This window comes from Ascaphus truei, chromosome 5 (genome assembly GCF_040206685.1).
Source record: "Ascaphus truei isolate aAscTru1 chromosome 5, aAscTru1.hap1, whole genome shotgun sequence".
NCBI classification, from domain to species: domain Eukaryota; kingdom Metazoa; phylum Chordata; class Amphibia; order Anura; family Ascaphidae; genus Ascaphus; species Ascaphus truei.
The window spans coordinates 278913622-278931911 of record NC_134487.1 but is presented as its reverse complement, the minus strand read 5'-3'; the positions used below and the strand labels follow the sequence as shown (position 1 = coordinate 278931911).

Here is an 18290-nt window from a genome sequence, read left to right as displayed (position 1 = left end):
TGGTCTTTTGAAATTGAAATTACTTGTCCCGCTCCATAAATATACGAGACTTCATTATGAAATCCGCTAGTTCTCTATTTTGCCAAAATATTAATGGCGCATTTTGTTTTTCTTTTTGAGCTGCCATTGTTAATGCTTTCTGTCTGCACGTTGCAGGCCCCCTGGCAGCAAAAGGGATAGTATCCTGTGTTATAATTTTATTTCATATATTTTATATTTAACAGCTTCTTTAAGGAAGGATTGGGATGAAGAGGCACTGGAAGGCTTTTTTTTTTTTAAGGAGAAAGATCATATCATAAACAGTGAGAGTTGGCTCATGTGCTTAAACATTGGAATGACACAGAATATATATTATTATGAATTAGTATCCTGATTCACAGTGACACCAGCAGGACCAGGCCATGCTCATCTGGTGCATCATCCTCATAGCTACAGCAGGTGAGGAGAATGATTGTCATGAGAGTAGACCTATGAGCTGGACGATTCTGTCTGGATTGCCACTTGCAGCAGCCAATGAGTTACAAGAAGCGCATCCTTGCGACCAATAGGGCTTCAGCTTTCTTTTCACCATCGAAAGGTGGCAGCCAGGCGCGTCGGAGCTTCTATTACCAATGAGATACGTCTCTCTCCGCTGAGGGAGAGGCGCCGCGGCCAATGAAAGTGTGTCCTCGTGCGCCAGGGGCGGGCCCTGGTTGCAGTCTCGCAGGAGGTGAAGGGCTTGAGGATCGATTCGCTCCGTGTGTGTGTGTTTGGGGGGAGGGAGGAGGTGAAGCGAAAGAGAAAATGGCGGCCGCTGCTAGTGAGCCTGGGCCGGGGGAAGGAGGAGAAGCAGAGCCGATCCCCGGAGAGGAGCGGCTGGCCGAGCTGGCGTCGAAGCCCGGACAGGCTGAGCCAGAGCTCAACCCGATCACTCAATGGCCTGAGCCGGGGCAGATACCAGCCCAGGCCAAGCTAGAGACGGATCCGATCCCACAGGAGGGGAGGGAGGCCGACCCGGAGCCTTACCTCGCCCCGTTGCCTTGTCCGTTAGACGCTGAGAAGGTGCGGATGTGCTCGGAGTCTGAAGCAATATCCGGGGAGGACGGAGGGACGGGACTGGGGTGTGCTGTGCTGTCTGTGCAGATGACTGAAGCCGTCTCCGAGGTGGTAGGGCCGGACCCCGAAGCAGTATGTGCGGAGCAGATGGAGGTACACGCGAGTGCAGTCCCCGGGGATAGAGGGATGGCCGAGCACCAGCCGTGTCCCACCCAGGCCGACCGGGAGGGGACCCACGAGGAGGTCACTGATGGAGCGGAGGGACAGAGGCACTGTGGAATCGGGGCTGCGTGTGAGCAGAGCTGTGCAGGGGGCGGACAGGGGCCAGTTACCCGTGTCCCCGACCATGCACCTGTGTCAGTCCTAGTGGAGCCAGAGATTGAGATGGAGGGAAGACCTGAGCTGCCTCCTGAGGATAGTATGCCCGGGCCTGAGATGGAGGGAAGACCTGAGCTGCCCCCTGAGGAGAGTATGCCGGGGCCTAAGATGGAGGGAAGACCTGATCTACCCCCTGAGGAGAGTATGCCTGGGACTGAGCTGGAGCGAAGGTCTGAGCTGCACCCCGAGGAGAGTATGCCCTGGCCTGAGATGGAGGGAAGACCTGAGCTGCCCCCTGAGGAGAGTATGCCCTGGCCTGAGATGGAGGGAAGACCTGAGCTGCCTCCTGAGGAGAGTATGCCCTGGCCTGAGCTGGAGGGAAGACCTGAGCTGCCCCCTGAGGATAGTATGCCCGGGCCTGAGATGGAGGGAAGACCTGAGCTGCCCCCTGAGGAGAGTGTGCCCTGGCCTGAGATGGAGGGAAGACCTGAGCTGCCCCCTGAGGAGAGTGTGCCCTGGCCTGAGATGGAGGGAAGACCTGAGTTGCCCACTGAGGAGAGTATACCTGGGCCTGAGCTGGAGGGAATACATGAGTTGCCCCCTGAGAAGAGTATGCCCGGGCCCGAGATGGTCCTCCGTGCAATGGAGGGAAGACCTGAGCCGCCCCCTGTAGAGAGTATGCCAGGACCGGAAATGGTCATCGAGGAGACGGGGGGAATGACTGAGCTGCCCCCCGAGGAGCATATTCCAGGACCTAAAATGGCCATTGAGATGGAGGGGGGGCCAGAGCTGCCTCCTGAGGAGATTATGCCAGGGCATGAGATGCTACCAGAAAAGTTAGAGCAACCAGCTGAACCAGTCCCTGAGGAGATAGAGATGAGGCCCTTATCTCTACCTGAGGGTCGAGCGGAAAGCCCTGGCTTGGTCACAGAGGATATGGAATATGTATCAGAATCAGTCTCTGACGCGGTCAAGCAAGTACAGGAGCCATTCACTGAAGAGATGGCACTTTTGTCTGAGCTAATCCCACAGAATACAGAATATGTACCAGCCTCTGAGAAAATTGAGCCATTGTCTGAGCCAGTACCTGAGGAGAGTGAGCAAGGACTTGATCCCTGCTGTGAGGCGAAGGAACCTGTGTCAGAGCCATTCCACGCTGAGGCCGGGCAGGGACCCGATCCAATCTCTGAAGAGGAGCACATGTTACAATTAGTCACTGATGAGAAGGATCAGTGGCCTGAACCAATCTGTGGGAAGAGAGACCGTTGTGAACTTGAGATGGCGCCTGTCTCCGTACCAGTCCTAAAAGACACAGATCAACTGCCTGACCTAGAGGAGATGAGCCATGAGTTTGAACCGGTACCCAAGGAGACAGATCCTCAATTAGCACTGGTCCCTAAACAGATGGAGTGCAGGTCTGTGCAAATGACTGCGGAAATAAAGTCTGAACTTGTCTTTGAACAGATGGAGTGCAGGTCTGCTCTGCTAACTGCGGATATAAAGGCTGATCAGGTTGCTAAACAGATGGAGCCTGGGCCTGAGATGTTCCTCAATGCTGATTCGATCCGAGCAGACACTATTTCTGGTCCTGGGCTGATTCTTTTGGAGACAGACCTGGTCCCTGGGCCATTCCCCATCGAGACGGTGTCTGGCTTTGAGAAGACTTCTAACATAACTGAAACAGTGCCTCTTTCTCAAGAAGCAGATTGTGAGCAGATTTACTGGGAAAGTGAGGAAGAGTCGGTGCCCAGGGATATTGTGCCTGAGCAACCACATGCACCTATGGTTGTCACTGAACATGAAGGCAGTGTTGAGCTGGATACAGCTAACAGCACAGAGACAGTGTGTTTGGAGGACCGTAAGCTTCCCTCTGATGTCTTTGAATCAGGGACATGTGTGGATGACCCTGACTGCAGCCGTGCTGTTTTGGGAACATCGGGGGGCCCTCCCTTGACGGGGGAAATTGCAGATCTGATCCCCGGTTCAGAGGTTCGGGTCACCCTGGATCACATCATCCAAGACGCACTGGTGGTTTCCTTCCGTCTCGGAGAGAGAATCTTCTCAGGGGTCCTCATGGATCTGTCGAAAAGGTATGAGATTGGGATTTGGTCTAGAGATGTGTTGGGTGTGCAGTGGTCGAAATATGATGGTACTAATCAGTAAGACGTACAACTGCTTATTTTACTTTCCCCTTCTTATTCTTCAGCATAAATATTCCTTCATGTTTCTATAATAAAGACCTTTGCCCCAATTTGTAATAAATTAAGATCTTTAAAAATATATCTATCTATATCACAGAACCACTATTTTTTTTAACCAGTCGCAGTGACCACTTCTGATATTACAAGTGACAACATGACTCTCCACAAAAGATACAAAAATATTGTACCTATACTTTATTTACTACAGACTTTTGAAAGTGAAATCCATCAAACAGGTATTTAGAAAATAAGGGGAAGACAAAATACTTAAATACTAATGTCCATGTGAAATACTACACAAACAGGTTTTATTTTAAGAATTAGAAACTATGTATATATTATTATTAAAAATCCACTTGGATTCCAATTATGGGAAATGGCATGCAAATGAGCACAGAGGAAGGGAACACTGGGGCCCCCAGGGCTGAACAGCTATTTTCGATTTTGGTGATCCCCTGGTTTCCGAGATACATACCGGTAAAGGTACCGCTGGTAATTCCTGGTATTTCAATCTCATGTGCTATGTGGGCCAATAGGAAGCATCAACTATTGGCCTGCGTGACGCAGAAGATTTAACCAGATATTGTTTCTCCTGGAGACAGGAACACTCTACTTTTACAGGTAAGTATCTCGGGAATCAGGTGGTCCCAAGAGATAATAGTTCGTTTCAGCTCTGGGATATCTGCTGGTTCCCATCCTGGTGAAAAAATAAATGGGGGGCCTTAAAAATTAGGGAACTGCTGCTTTAAAAAAAACATTTTATTTGACAGAATGGCCACTATCGGACCAGTTTTGTTTTGGCTTTATTGAAATTGTAGTACTGTTGAGAATAACACTAAGTGGGTTATTCATAAGTGTGATAATGCTGATCAGGGAATTATTGCACCGAACCCCCTATCCAAATCAATGGGAGTATCTGTGAAATAGTGCCCCAATCTGTACTGTCGCAGTTTAATGTATCACCCCCTAAGGGTCCCAAACTGGCAACATTGTTGACACAGCTACCAAAGTGGCAACCACCATGCACCCCCCTCTCCCGCTGCTCAAAACTCTGCCTCAAGGTTTTTTTTTATAATTTTGTCCATCCATGAGTTGGTGGTATGCAGTTTATAACTTATCAGCCTGATAGAAGGCAGATTTGCCAATGTAAACGGGATCCTGACACACACCCTTACTTTCTCCACCCCTCAATAATGGCAGCAGCCTTGTTCTCTGGAAAATCAGTTTGCCCACTTGCTCTTAATCCCTTCCCCCATCTGACATTCAGGAAGGACGTGTGTGTATATTAAAATATAATATTATATTTGTAATAATGTTGAAAGTAAATCCTTCCAAATTATAAAAAATAATAATATGCATTTAAAAAGTTAGTCTTTTTTTCTCTCTATGAAACAGTTATATATTGTGCTGAATATAATAATCACAATTTCTTAATATCGTTATCAGGAGAAAATGTTATTGCCCAACTCTAGATAATGATTTTCGCTTTACATACATGCTCTGGGGCCATTGCGTACGTTAATGCGGGGTATGCCTGTAATATGGGATACAGATGTGATTGAGGAAGAGGGCAAACTGATCTTTTTGGTGCAAGGGTTGCTGACATTCAGTTTCCATTGCCAGCTCTGCCGTTGAAGTTTTTGTGTTAGATTGCATACCATAAATGTCAATGACGCCCACGGCTGCCTGATATCACGATTGGTTCAATATTGACCTGTCACTTTTTATCACAATATTGTAAATCCGGTTATATTGCTCAACTACTTTGTTTTGGTTAAGTTGACATGCTTTGTGATAAGAATAAATCTGCATAAGATTTGGTTAAGTGGGGGGGGGTCGTGGCACCATTAACCCTTTCCATGCCATAGGGTCGTGCCACGCCTTGGGGTGGCACGTCTTTTTGACGTACATGTACATCATTGGGGCACTGAATGGATCAAAGCAGCAAAACATGTGCACTGCGCGATTTAAAAATATATTTTTTTAATTACAGGATTTAATTGGGGAATTAATGCAGTTCTGCCCAGGTGACCCTCCGTAGGGGGGGGCGGTATCAGCAGCCTGGGATCTTGTGTGCCTGATTAAATGGCGGCGTTTAAATGTCCGCAGGCCAATAGGAAGCTGTGACGTCATTCCTTACGGCTTCTGATTGGCCAGCGTGACCTGGACATTTAAACTCCGTAGAGATACTGGCAGCACCTATGGAGGTAAGTATCTCTGGAAGCAGGGGGTACATAGGGCTGGAATGAATGCAGTTCAGCTCTGGATACCCCCTGCTTCAATCCTGTAATAAAATGAAAAGATTGCGCAGTGCTACATGTTTCCTAGTATACACGTGTATGCATTTATGGAATCCATGCTTTGTTCTTACCAGGATTATTCGATATCTAAAGTTGGAGTAGTTGTCATTGCTGTTCTAAGGGCCCTGATGAAACGCACTAGAACAAAGCGGACAAGTTAAAGATGGTTACCAGCAAGCTTAGGCTACGGTGTCGGCGCTACACACGCACCTGCCAGGCTGGCGGCGCGTGCAGCTCTTCCCAGGTCGTGGCGTGGGACACGGCCATGATGTCACCCGGAAGGTTTGCGCTCATTGGCTGAACCACCGGGGCATGGCCAGCGCTCAGTCGCCAGTTCTGAAGACCGTTTTACTGTCTTCAGAAAAATGTGACCGTGCAGCGGCCCGGTAGGTAGCGGCCCCGGCCCCATCGAGGGGCGGTTCTTGTCCCTGCAGCACACGCCATTAGCGCGCGCTGCACCACGTAGTGGGGACCTGGCCTTGTAGTCACTCCAGCAGCAATGTGCTTGTACAGGGCGACCAGATTGGAATTTGTTTGTAACCAATGCATTTGCACAAAGGTGAGCACATCATTTGCATGTCAATAGAATATTGATTGGTTTCCTCAAACCTGTCCTGCGGAGGTGTTTGAGAACTATTGTAGTGTCCCTGAACTAAATATTGAGTCTCTGCAATGTCTGCCAAGACTTGTATCACTGCGATGCATGCCAGATACCTGTTTAATGTAACGTGTAATAAGGTAGATGCAACCCATGTCCATTACAAAAAATTGATTTGTCAAATGTTTCATAGAAAATAGTGCACTTTAAATAGAATTGAATTCATGAAGGGTTTTTTGTTGAGCCTTTTAAAAAGGTACACATGGGAGCCAGACTCCAACTATAGCAATCGGTAAGTAAAATGCATGATAAAGCCAACTATATAAAAACAGCAAACATCACAGCTATTTACCCTAAAACATTCCATGGTAATATGCTGTTTTTATATATTTGGTTTTTATTATGTAATATTAAAAGCTACATTTTACTTACACTGCTATAGATTGAGCCCTGTTCCTATGCACCAAGCTGTTTGCTGCAGGAGCGCTTTAGCGCTTTCTATACTCAACCTGGGGGCGCTAATGATTTTAAGATAAGGGTTCTTTCTAAGGCTGAGTCCATGCTCCCTGCTTGCTCGCTGAGGCGCGCTGAGGCTCAGGGAAAGCGGGTGCTATCCCTGGCCTTGCGGTTGCTTACCGCACGCGCTCTCAGCGGGGGGGGGGGGGCGGGCGCGTCACTGGCCGGGGGCGGGCCAGTGACGTCACGGAGCTGGTTCGCCCTCATTGGGCAAACCGCTCACGTGACCGGCCTGTCGCGCCGGCAAGCGGGGGAATTTTAAATACCCCTAAGAAGCGCGCGGAAGCGTAGATGAGCCCCTACTAAAGCCGCTCTAATTGCGGCTGTAGGGGCTCAGTGCTGAGCGCGCTCCTGCCAGCAAGCTAGTAACATGGCCGAGGCCTAAGACAGGACACAGTTGCTCCAAGTGAATATTGGAGGGCATTTCTTTTCACAGCAGTCTCCTTAATCATTACCAAACTCTTTCTTTATTGTTGTTAAGAACAAAAGTAACAACATGTAATTGTATTGCGGTTTGATATTTGATAAATGGTGTTTATTTATTTTATTTATAAAATATTTTACTAGGAAGTAATACATTGAGAGTTACCTCTCGTTTTCAAGTATGTCCTGGGCACAGAGTTAAGACAAATAATACATGGTTACAAATACAGTTACATAACTGAACAGGGTCATTATATACAAGACATTGTTTAGCACGGTCTTATTTTTTGCTATAATAGAGAATGCACCAGTAACTTAATTTTCTTTTTTTAATTACATTTTTTAAAGTTAAACTTGTAGTTCTTGTTATGATTGGGTTACCGTAACATTAAGGAGTGTTCTATTAAAGCCTTTTTTCAATGTTATTTTGAAGCAGACTGCCTAATCCATTACAAGTATCTTCCCCAGCACCAGATGGTGGTCATGTTGTGGGTTTGTTTTTTAAAGCTTATTCAGTAATGGCCACTTTTTGACATTCTCCTCTATTTCTAATAGTTTAGCATTGGGGCTACTTTAAAGATGGCTTTTAAAATTGTAGCACTAGTCTTATTGTAGGCTACATTGTGGCCAATTGTGTTGGCATCGTAACACATAGAATGTAAAGTAATCTTTTGAATGGTTTTCATTGTGTACTAAGAAACGATAAAATACATACTTGATATTGTGCAGCCTCTTTGACTTGTTTAATGTGTTGACATTTTTTGTTTAAGGTTTGGACCCCATGGAATTCCTGTAACTGTTCACCCTAAAAGGGAGTACAAAAATAAACCTGAAGAACCCATTCAGCTGCAAAGTAACTCATTCCATGAAGAGACGGCGGTAACGAGTGAAGAGAAGGGAGCCGTTTCTGAGGATATTTCTTCTATCCAGTCTTCAGAGCCCTGCGAAGTTCAAAACCTGTGGACTTCAAAGCCCCCTCCTCTCTTCCATGAAGGAGCTCCATACCCTCCTCCTTTGTTTATCAGGGACACTTATAACCAGTCAATACCTCAACCACCTCCACGCAAAATTAAAAGACCCAAAAAGAAAATCTACAGGGAAGAGCCCACTTCCATAATGAACGCCATCAAACTACGACCAAGGCAGGTCTTGTGTGATAAATGTAAAAATATTGTGTCCGATAAGAAGGAAATGAGGAAAGGTGGGAATGACTCTTATAAGCAGGAAGATGGTAAACGACGAAGGCATGACAGTGTAACTACTATGACTAAAAGACTTAAAACTGATCACAAGGTAAATGGGAAAAGCCAGGACGAAAGCCAGAAACGGAATGCAGTGTCCAAGGTTCCTAATCTCGCAGATAGCAGAGGGAAACTAGTCAAGGTATCAAGTCATGCAAAAGCTCAACTACACACTAAGAAAGTGCTTCAAAGCAAAAATATGGAACATGCAAAGGCGCGGGAAGTGTTAAAAATGGCCAAAGAAAAGGTGCAAAAAAAGCAAATGGAAACGTCCGCCTCCAAAAATGCACATGGCAAAGTCCACTTTACACGACGCTTTCAGAACCCAAGCTCAGGGACCCTCCCACCAAGGCTACGTATAAAACCTCAAAGGTACCGTAATGAGGAGAATGACTCTTTGCTCAAGACTGGACTTGAGACAATGCGGAGCAACAAGATGGATACCAAGCCCCAGACACGTTACTCTGCCACTCGTTCAGCATGTGAGACGCCCTCAGAAATACAGAGCCCCTCAAATGGTCCAGAAGAGGTCAGCAGTGATATTCAGGATACAGGGGTCTGTGTACCGTCCCACGAGCAGGAAGAGCAGCAAACACTGGGCAAAAGAGGCAGCAAAAGCAATATCACAGTTTACATGACCTTAAATCAAAAGACAGCCGACTCTTCCAGTGCATCAGTGTGCAGTAGTGATAGCACAGATGATTTGAAATCCTCCCACTCTGAGTGTAGTTCTACTGAAAACTTTGATTTCCCCCCAGGCAGCATGCACGCACCTTCCTCATCATCTTCCTCCTCTTCAAAAGAAGATAAAAAGCTGAGTAATTCCTTGAAAATAAAGGTTTTTTCCAAAAATGTTTCTAAATGTGTGACCCCCGATGGCAGGACCATATGTGTTGGGGACATTGTGTGGGCCAAGATTTATGGCTTTCCGTGGTGGCCTGCTCGTATCCTTATAATAACTGTGAGTCGGAAAGATAATGGCCTACTTGTGCGGCAGGAGGCCCGCATATCATGGTTTGGGTCCCCAACAACCTCTTTTCTTGCTTTGTCACAGCTCTCCCCCTTTTTAGAAAACTTCCAGTCACGCTTTAACAAGAAGAGAAAGGGCCTTTACCGCAAGGCCATCACAGAGGCAGCAAAAGCTGCCAAACAGCTTACTCCTGAAGTGCGGGCCCTCCTGACACAATTTGAAACGTGAACAGCATGTGTAAGGTAGGCAAGTTCGGAGGTCCTGACATTTTTTTTTTTAGCCAAGTCACAAATACCTACCAGGATGTAGACTTGGCCGGAGTGAGGCAGTGTCCTGTTCATGGGCAGCTGAGCTTCTTTTGTGGTAGTCAACATTTCACTTCATAGTTGAGACTTCAAGTATCAAAAGATATAGTCATTATATAAAGTAGGACCTTAATATTCAGGTTTGCAATTCCCTACTTAAGATGCCGATGTTACACTCCTCATACTCGAACCCAACTGATTATGACTTCATCTTAAACTTTTTTTTTACTACTGTAGGGACTTGCAATGCATTGTCAGGTCTTTCCAGAATTTCAAGCGGCCAATCAACTGTCGGGATACATTCAGAAAACCGTTTTTATTAAGTGATATCAACAAAGTGTGGTTGTGGATCAACATAAGGGTGGAATAGATTTTAGATTTGCACTCTGAGGCGTAAGATATTGGTTAGGCCCAAAATTAGTACATTTTTGGGGATTAAAGTCTAAATCAGAACCCAATAAATACAACCAGGATTTAAATCCAGGGATGGGTTAATGTGAATGACTGACTGATTTTAAAAGAAAAAAAAAGGGTCCTGGCTTTTCTCCTGATTGATTAAGGATACATTCTTGGACACTTTATGAATTGTCAGATGTGTAATTGTTACATTTTGGATGTATCTTTCAATTTTTACGCAGCATTTTTCAGTTTGTTTTCATTTGAGATGAAGGTATCTGTTTGCGGGTCAGAAAATATGAAAATTGTAATTGTGTATTGCCCTCAAATGTACAAAAATTGTAAATAAAGTGGACTGAATCTGATTTTGTTGTGTGTTTCTGAGCAAATTCGGACAGTATTAATGTTTAGAGCTGCACTTGTTGAGCAATCCTTATCTCATCCAAATTTGTATAGTAAGCCACATCTTAAAAATAAAATTGTGGCTGGATTAAGGAAAATAAGAACTGTAACTGTTAAAGCAACTCCTGGAAAATGAGCATGTCCATAGTCAAAAACAATATGACTATGCAGGACTATAAATTCCAGCAACTTGGAAAACAGAGGTCTAAAAGAACATAGTCTGCTCCTGCTCTAAAATGGTAGACTGACCTTCACGGACTTTATTTAAAGCTGCAGACACGCAATATCCTACGTATGTATGTGCTATATATCTCAGTGCTGTACTATGAGAAAATACCTGTAGCATTTTTATTTATTTTTTAAACTGAAATGTTTGAATGTATTATAATGTAACAAGCATGTTTTTGTTCTATAGCAACCATTTGCAAAGTAACATCCCTTTCTTCTGAAACAGGCTCTGGCATACCCCTTTTTGAGCCCTGCCCTCTCTCTAGCAGTGCACAATTGTATCTAGTGACTGCCTGGTCACATTAACTTTTCATCCTTGGTCCTCTTCTGCTGCACTGACGGCCATTTAGTGAACCCCCGAGCCGAAACTTCGCTGATCGATCGGCAACCTTGGCTAATTACTTAACATTGTGTGAATTGTATTAAAGCACATATTAAAGGGGGGAAAAATAACACGTACAAAAAAGAAATGACAGCTTGGACTGCTGCTTTAAAACCCGGTAACATTATTGTGAGTAATGCCTCATGTTGGATATTATGGAGTGTTAGATGCCCGAGAGGGTATGGTCTGAGAAGCTGTTTTGGTGGAGTGACTGTATAGAAATACACTTTATGCATAGAAGATGCTTCATTTTCCTACAATGACTATGAGCCTGGTTGTGATGTGTATATGTGTAATCATAATGGTAATGCCCAATGCTCTTTAATGGAACATGCAGCCCCACAACCAAAGTTAGGTGTTTATGGTCATATGTTTTTAATAGGATGATTAATGATTTTAGAGTTTGGGGTATAGTTGTAAAACTGGATTTAGAGGTTATAAAGATTGATAAATGCAAATTGTAATATACAGTCATCCAAAAGCTTTCCCCCTATTGCAATTTGCATATATAAATCATAGATTCGCATTGGAATTTGTTTTAACGTTTATTTTACATGTAGAAATGAGACAAACTACATACAGTAGCTGTGGTTTTTTCCCCCCAGGCGTCCGCAGTAGAAAACACACATGGTTATGCATTTCTAGTTCTGTTATAACTTGGGGCAAAAAAATAAGTCCTATTAATTGACACGAGTAAAGTTGAATTTCATTATGTCCTCTTAACAATAATATAGTAATTGGGTTATTTTATTATCTGGAATTGAAAGAAAAAAAAAAGCCATTGATTAGATGTTATGGGATGCGTGGCACTTCTGACTTTCAGAACAGTTTAGAACCAGCCCCAATCCCCCCTCCCCCATTTAAAAAAAAAAACAAACTGATTTGTAGTCTTGTTTGTAATTCCAAAAAGCAGTGTGGCAAAGAATGCTAATGGATACATGTTAAATGCTGAAACTGTGCCACACTGTTGCAGCAATATAGATATATAGATAGATATTGATATAGAGATATTTCTATCTCAAACAATATGAATAACGGGCGCAGATAAATTGTTCAGTAATTAATAAAAGTAATACACAATGTGTCATCGGAAGGTGTTCAAGGTAGTAACAAAGTCCCAGTTTTCTTTAATCCTAAAGAGAATGAAAAAGAGGGCCACAATAGTGAAGTATGAAACGGCCACTTTAGATAGAGATAGCAAATTAGCTACTTACAACATAGCTGGTAAAATCAGGCAGTGTGGGTGTATGTCACCTCACTGACAATCAGCATACAAATCAGCTGGCTCCCTCTCTGCTTGGAATCCTTCCTGACTTAAGTTTTTAACTCCTGCAGTTTTGTATTGCTCTACTCCAGGCCTGCACAACTTCAGTCCTCGAGGGCCGCAAACAGGCCAGGTTTTCAGGATATCCCTACTTCAGCACAGCTAGCTCAATTAGGCCTCGGGCATGGTCAGCGCTTATGCGCTGAGCCGTGCTGCTGCTCAGCACTGAGCCCCTGCAGCCGCAATGAGAGGGATATCCTGAAAACCTGACCTGTTTGCAGCCGTTGAGGACTGGAGTTGTGCAGGTCTGCTCTACTCGATCGAGTACTGCTCCGGCAGTGTAATCGCCTCTCTGGTGTTGGAAACCCCCGTCCGACTACCACGGTCACGTGGTTATGATGTCAGACGTCAATGTCCAGAGCGGTGACAACGCGTTCGTAGCACTTGAACTAACTGTCCTTTAGTTTTTTTAGAGCCAAACAACTGATCCGTAAATAGATATAGCATTTGGCATATAAAAGCACTTAAGATAAATGCACAATAAAGAAAATAACCCTCCGCGTTTTGTTCCTAGCGTGGGAACTATTTCCCCTGACAAACTTCCCACGCTAGGAACGAAACGTGTGCTACGAACGTACCGTCACTGCTTTGGACATTGACGTCTGACGTCATAACCACGTGACCGTGGTAGTCGGACGGGGGTTTCCAACACCGGAGAGGTGATTACACTGCCGGAGCAGTACTCGATAGAGTAGAGAAATACAACACTGCAGGAGTTAAAAACTTAAGTCAGGAAGGATTCCAAGCAGAGGGAGCCAGCTGATTTGTATGCCGATTGTCCGTGAGGTGACATACACCTACACTGCTTGATTTTAATCGGCTATGTTGTAAGTAGCCAATTTTCTATCTCTATATAAAGTTGCCGTTTCATACTTCATTATTGTGGCCCTCTTTTTCATTCTCTTTAGGATGAAAGAAAATTGGGACTGTTACAACCTTGAACACCTTCTGATGACACATTGTGTATTACTTTTATTAATTACTGAATAATTTATCTGCGCCCGTTATTCATATTGTTTGCTCTATATAACCTAAGTGTGAGGTTAGGAATTCTGAGGCAGCATTTCATTATCTTTAATTACATATTCTGATATTGTTGATATCCCAAAAAAATTACATATACACTTTTTCTTCTTCTTCCTGAATAAGGATTTGGTATTCTTAAACCCTGTTTTGTCAAGAAGGGCTAGTTTCTTTCTAAAATTTGAGAACAAATTGCCTTCTTGAGTAATTACATTTTATAAGCACAAGTGAACTCCATTACATTAGTTTGTGTAGGTAATGTTCATGAAAGCTTCTGGTTTGTTCATATTCATCCCAAGAAAACAGAAATTCCCACTTGTGAATGCACCACACAGGACCGCGCAATGCACATTCAAACCACTTCTGGGCTGGCCATGTACTGGAAGTGATGAGTTCATTGTGTTTCTTTAATTGTGGAAAAGGTACATCTATTTATTTCATATATAACCCTTTCTGCTTAATATGTGCAAAAGCAAACAGTACGGGTAAAATATTCCCTCATCCCAAAGAGCTTGCACCCAGGGAGCCAGTGACTTGTAGTGGCAGTGTTCAAGTAGATGGTGACTTGCCTAATGTCAAACAGTAACTGCAAGTGTCTTAAGATCAAATTGAATAAACAAGCGTCTATATTTGGAACCATGACCTCTACAACTGCCTACTTCCTCCTAGCAAACATATTTTAAAGCAATTTTGTGCGGGGAGTGAGAGAAAGTGAATCTGCTGCTAAGAATATCATCGTTGCACTTCCTCTACCTCCCATTCATACTAATGGCAATATATAAAATATCTTCCCTATTCTAGTGGTATAGAAGACAGCTGAGCTGGGTGATGGTACCATTCAAAACCTTTTATAGAAAAGGCTGGGATATTGGACCTACTGTTTTACAATTAAGGTATAACCTGTTTGTTTTGAAAATACTGGAATCTGCCAATGTAGTTTTAACATTCACACCTTGATTTGGGTATTAATAGCAAGTGTTCCTATTGCCCTGTAGCTTTTTGTTTCCTGAAATCTGTACCATCTATGTTAAAGTAACGCTTGTATGAAAGTAAAGTTCACATGGGTTATAAATAGGGTCTGATACTAGATCACTGTATGAATATATGAAGGAAAAAACTATATTTTTCATATTTTGTGAGGGTTTGCGTGGTTGTCGACTACAACCAGAACTTTTAACCTTGAATAAATGCAACGTGTGATATTATTCAACAGTTTAATAAGAAAATGGTCTGTACAGGGGGAGATATATATATATATATATATATATATATATATATATATATATATATATATATATACACACACACATACATTTGGTCACTACTCCATGTGTACTATTTGTAATTTGTGAATCAGATTAGAAAGACGAGAGCTTTCGTTAGTTTGCTTTAAAGCTACTCTTTAAACTACAATATGTTTAAAATGGTTGTTAACTGTTGGGATATGATATTCTATTGATCTAATCAGGCAAGAAGTGAGGGGAAATGAAAAATAAATGCAGAGAAGCCATTTCACTGCACTCACCACATTATATTAGCTACTTCCACATTGTGCTTTGTTTTCATGTATTCTTTCCTGCAAGCAGAAACAGAAATGTAGGTTTACCTAAAATAAAGTTGTTGTTTTTTAAGCTTTTGCCACTTATCCCTACTAAAATTGGTTGGTACGGGTATAAAAACACGTATTAATTCATTTGACTACTTTGGAAAAGGTGTGTAACTTTTATGTATTGCATTTTTTTTTTTAACTTTTCTATCTACTACCCAAATGTAAATGTTCCATATTTTGCATTGTTACTAGCACTGCCTAATCACATGCAGGGGAGCTAATGCAAGTGATGCACATTTCAGATAAATGGCTGATGGTTGTAGAACTTAGTAATTCAGTACCAGTTTTAAATTGTAAGCTTTGAAGTATTTCATAAGATTTCCAGAGTGGGCAATGGGATAAAAACATCCAAGTGATGGGAGAGTGGAGGCTGAGCTAAATTCACAAAGCTGCATTAAATCAAGCCTCCAAACGTGACGTTACCTAAAACAGGAACAGACGTTCTATTTCCGGAGTTATCATGGTATCCTCAAAAACAATGCCCGAACTGCATCTCATTAGCATAGGCTTAACGTCTGGTTAAAACGGCTTAACGTCAGGTTCTTGTAACATAACGTTGTTATCTTCCAACATTCGCGACATTATCCAGTCTTTGTGTTAATCTGGTCCAGACCCAGAAATAGGGCTTTTGCTGAAGGGGAGTGGGAAATAATTCTAGGAAATAACACTGTTATTTAAATTATGCCTTAACTGTGGTGTTACACCCAACCAGATGCTGCAAAACCTTTATTTCAGTGTGTGGCATTTTCATTGTCACCAAGTTTAAATATAACTTAAATAAGGTTAACGTGGGGACTTAGGCCGAGCTTATAGTGCTGGCGACGCGACCGGTGACGTCAACCGTCGCCACTAGCGAAAGTTGTCATTCGCTTTCCGGCGCCCAGGTCTTTCATAGGTTGTCACGTGGCGACAGCCTCTGAAAAATCAAATTTGACCGGCTTAAAAAATTTGCGCCACCAGCGTCACTCCCGTCGTGCTTACTATAAGCGCTTGCGACGGTGACAATGCATTTGTTTTTGAGCGGCGTCACCGTCACTATAAGCGCAGCTTTAGCGTTAAATTAATAGACTTGTGTACATCCAATGTTATGAGAATGCCTCGTGCATGTCCTTTTCATTAACTCCCGCTATAGTTAAAGCCATGTTTTCTTACACAGAACATAGCTTTATGTTAAGTTAATGCCACGCTAAGTGACTTAATAGAGCTTTGTGGATCTGTGCTTAAATTGTTTTTGCCTAAATTATGGGGTAAAAATTCCAAGATACTTTGCTACAGCACCCACTGCTATTAGGGCACATAAATACTTAAATGGAATTGCAGTTATTTGGTTTAAAAAAAAAAAAAAAGACACTTAAAAGTTTAATGTTAAAACCAGAACAATCACTGTTTACTACATACAGATGTTTGTCCAATACAGTACATAGATTTTTTTTTAATTCAACAATTTAGAGCTTTAAGATGCATCAACATTGGAAAAGTACGGTATGGTGTAAACTAAAGTCTTTTTGCTTTGTCTTTTTTTAGCTTATATACAGTAGGAGCTGTCTGGAATTTCTTCCCTGCACTGCCATGTGGATTTGGCCTTTCTACAGTACATAGAAATGAAGAACTTGTCATATTTTGTTATCTGCTTGAGACTGTAAAGTTAAAAAAAAAAAATCTGAGCTGTGAAAACAAACATGTAACTGATACAGATTGTTAGATCTATTGTAAATTTTCTTATTTAAAAAGAATACGGCTACTGAAGTATTTTATGAGATTTTGCAAAAATGAATTCATCAGAGCAGACACTTGCTCAGTAATTGAGAGTTGGGAGGGGTTGTACTCCAGTGACTGCAATCATGTTACTTTATATTTAATTTGTGGAATCGTGTATTAACATTGTGTGCGCAACTTTCCGGTGTGAACCTGCAGATAAGCCCGATGGACCATAAAACATCTTTCCTGTTAATGGGACCAAGAAATCAATGGCCAGGTTGAAAGACCAATGATTATCACCTGGCACTGGAAGGACAATAATGATTAGTGTTGTAGGGAATATAAACCGAATGTATACTCCCATGGAGATTACATAACCACTGCTGCTTCACCTCCCTATTCTATTGCCTGCTATTAAATGTTCCTGCTGTGTGACTTGGTTGAAATCACAAGTACTTGAATGCTTTTCTACAGCCAACCATGGATTACTATTTTAGAGCCCGCTATACTGAAAAGTATCAGCTTGGACGGAAAACTTACAGTGCAGTGTTGGAGTTATAAAACACAAAGATACAGCTTTCAATAGCTATCACATGCAGTATTTCTGATTCTTGAGAACACAAATCAGGAAAGCATGCATTACAGATCTATATACATAACATATATAAAATTATCATTGTGGTGGTGGTGTATATATCATTTCTATGGCCATTTTCATTTTGTATATGTATCAGCCCACACAGCCTATCCTGAAACAGGCAATACATTTGCAGAACAAAACTATCATGCAGTGTGAATGCTGCCTCTTAGGCCTCGGATATAGTAGGCACACACAGAAGGTAGCTGGAGCGATCTGCCTGGTACAGTGTTTTGTTCACAACGTGCGCGCCGTCGCAGAGAGTATGGACGGGCCCTTAGTATGTACGCCAAATCCATACATTCCTCAACTGGTATTCAAATGCATTTAATTATATTAAATCCAATAATGCGCAGGAAACAACAATGAAGAAACCATGGATTAAAAAAGGTATGTACCACATGTTTTAGGTGGATTTCTAAAATTCAGGGGTTTACCACACTAATATTTACTGTATGGTAGGAACGGAAAAATTCTAGATATAGCGCAACCTATCCTGCTTTGCTAGTGAAAGCACAAAGCAGGTTAGGTTGCGCTGTTCGCAGTTACCACAACTTGACAGGTCAGTCAGTGCTGCACCTCATTGTCGTGAGAGGGACACAGAGTGCATAGGAGTGGTCCGGGATTTCCCTCCTCTGCTCTCTACTCCGACTGTTGGTAGAGATGAGGAGGGAGGGGGAACAG

The 18290-nt window shown here is 42.9% G+C and overlaps 1 protein-coding gene across 3 annotated transcripts; it reads left to right on the top strand.

The window, feature by feature from the left end:
• Nucleotides 1-715: 715 nt before the first annotated feature.
• Nucleotides 716-17685, top strand: PWWP2A (PWWP domain containing 2A). 3 transcript variants are annotated; one of them, XR_012801883.1, is made up of 4 exons: nt 716-3443; nt 8162-9844; nt 14464-14555; nt 16796-17685. XR_012801883.1 is itself a non-coding variant. In XM_075602214.1 (3 exons), the coding sequence occupies exons 1-2, from the start codon at nt 784-786 to the stop codon at nt 9828-9830; spliced, it is 4329 nt and encodes a 1442-aa protein (XP_075458329.1). In that variant the 5' UTR covers nt 716-783; the 3' UTR covers nt 9831-9844; nt 16796-17684. The 3 variants fall into 3 exon arrangements, 2 of the variants coding, with proteins under 2 accessions (XP_075458329.1, XP_075458327.1); XM_075602214.1 differs by lacking the exon at nt 14464-14555 and having other exon boundaries at nt 16796-17684; XM_075602212.1 differs by lacking the exons at nt 14464-14555; nt 16796-17685 and having other exon boundaries at nt 8162-10668.
• The last annotated feature ends 605 nt before the right edge of the window (nt 17686-18290 follow it).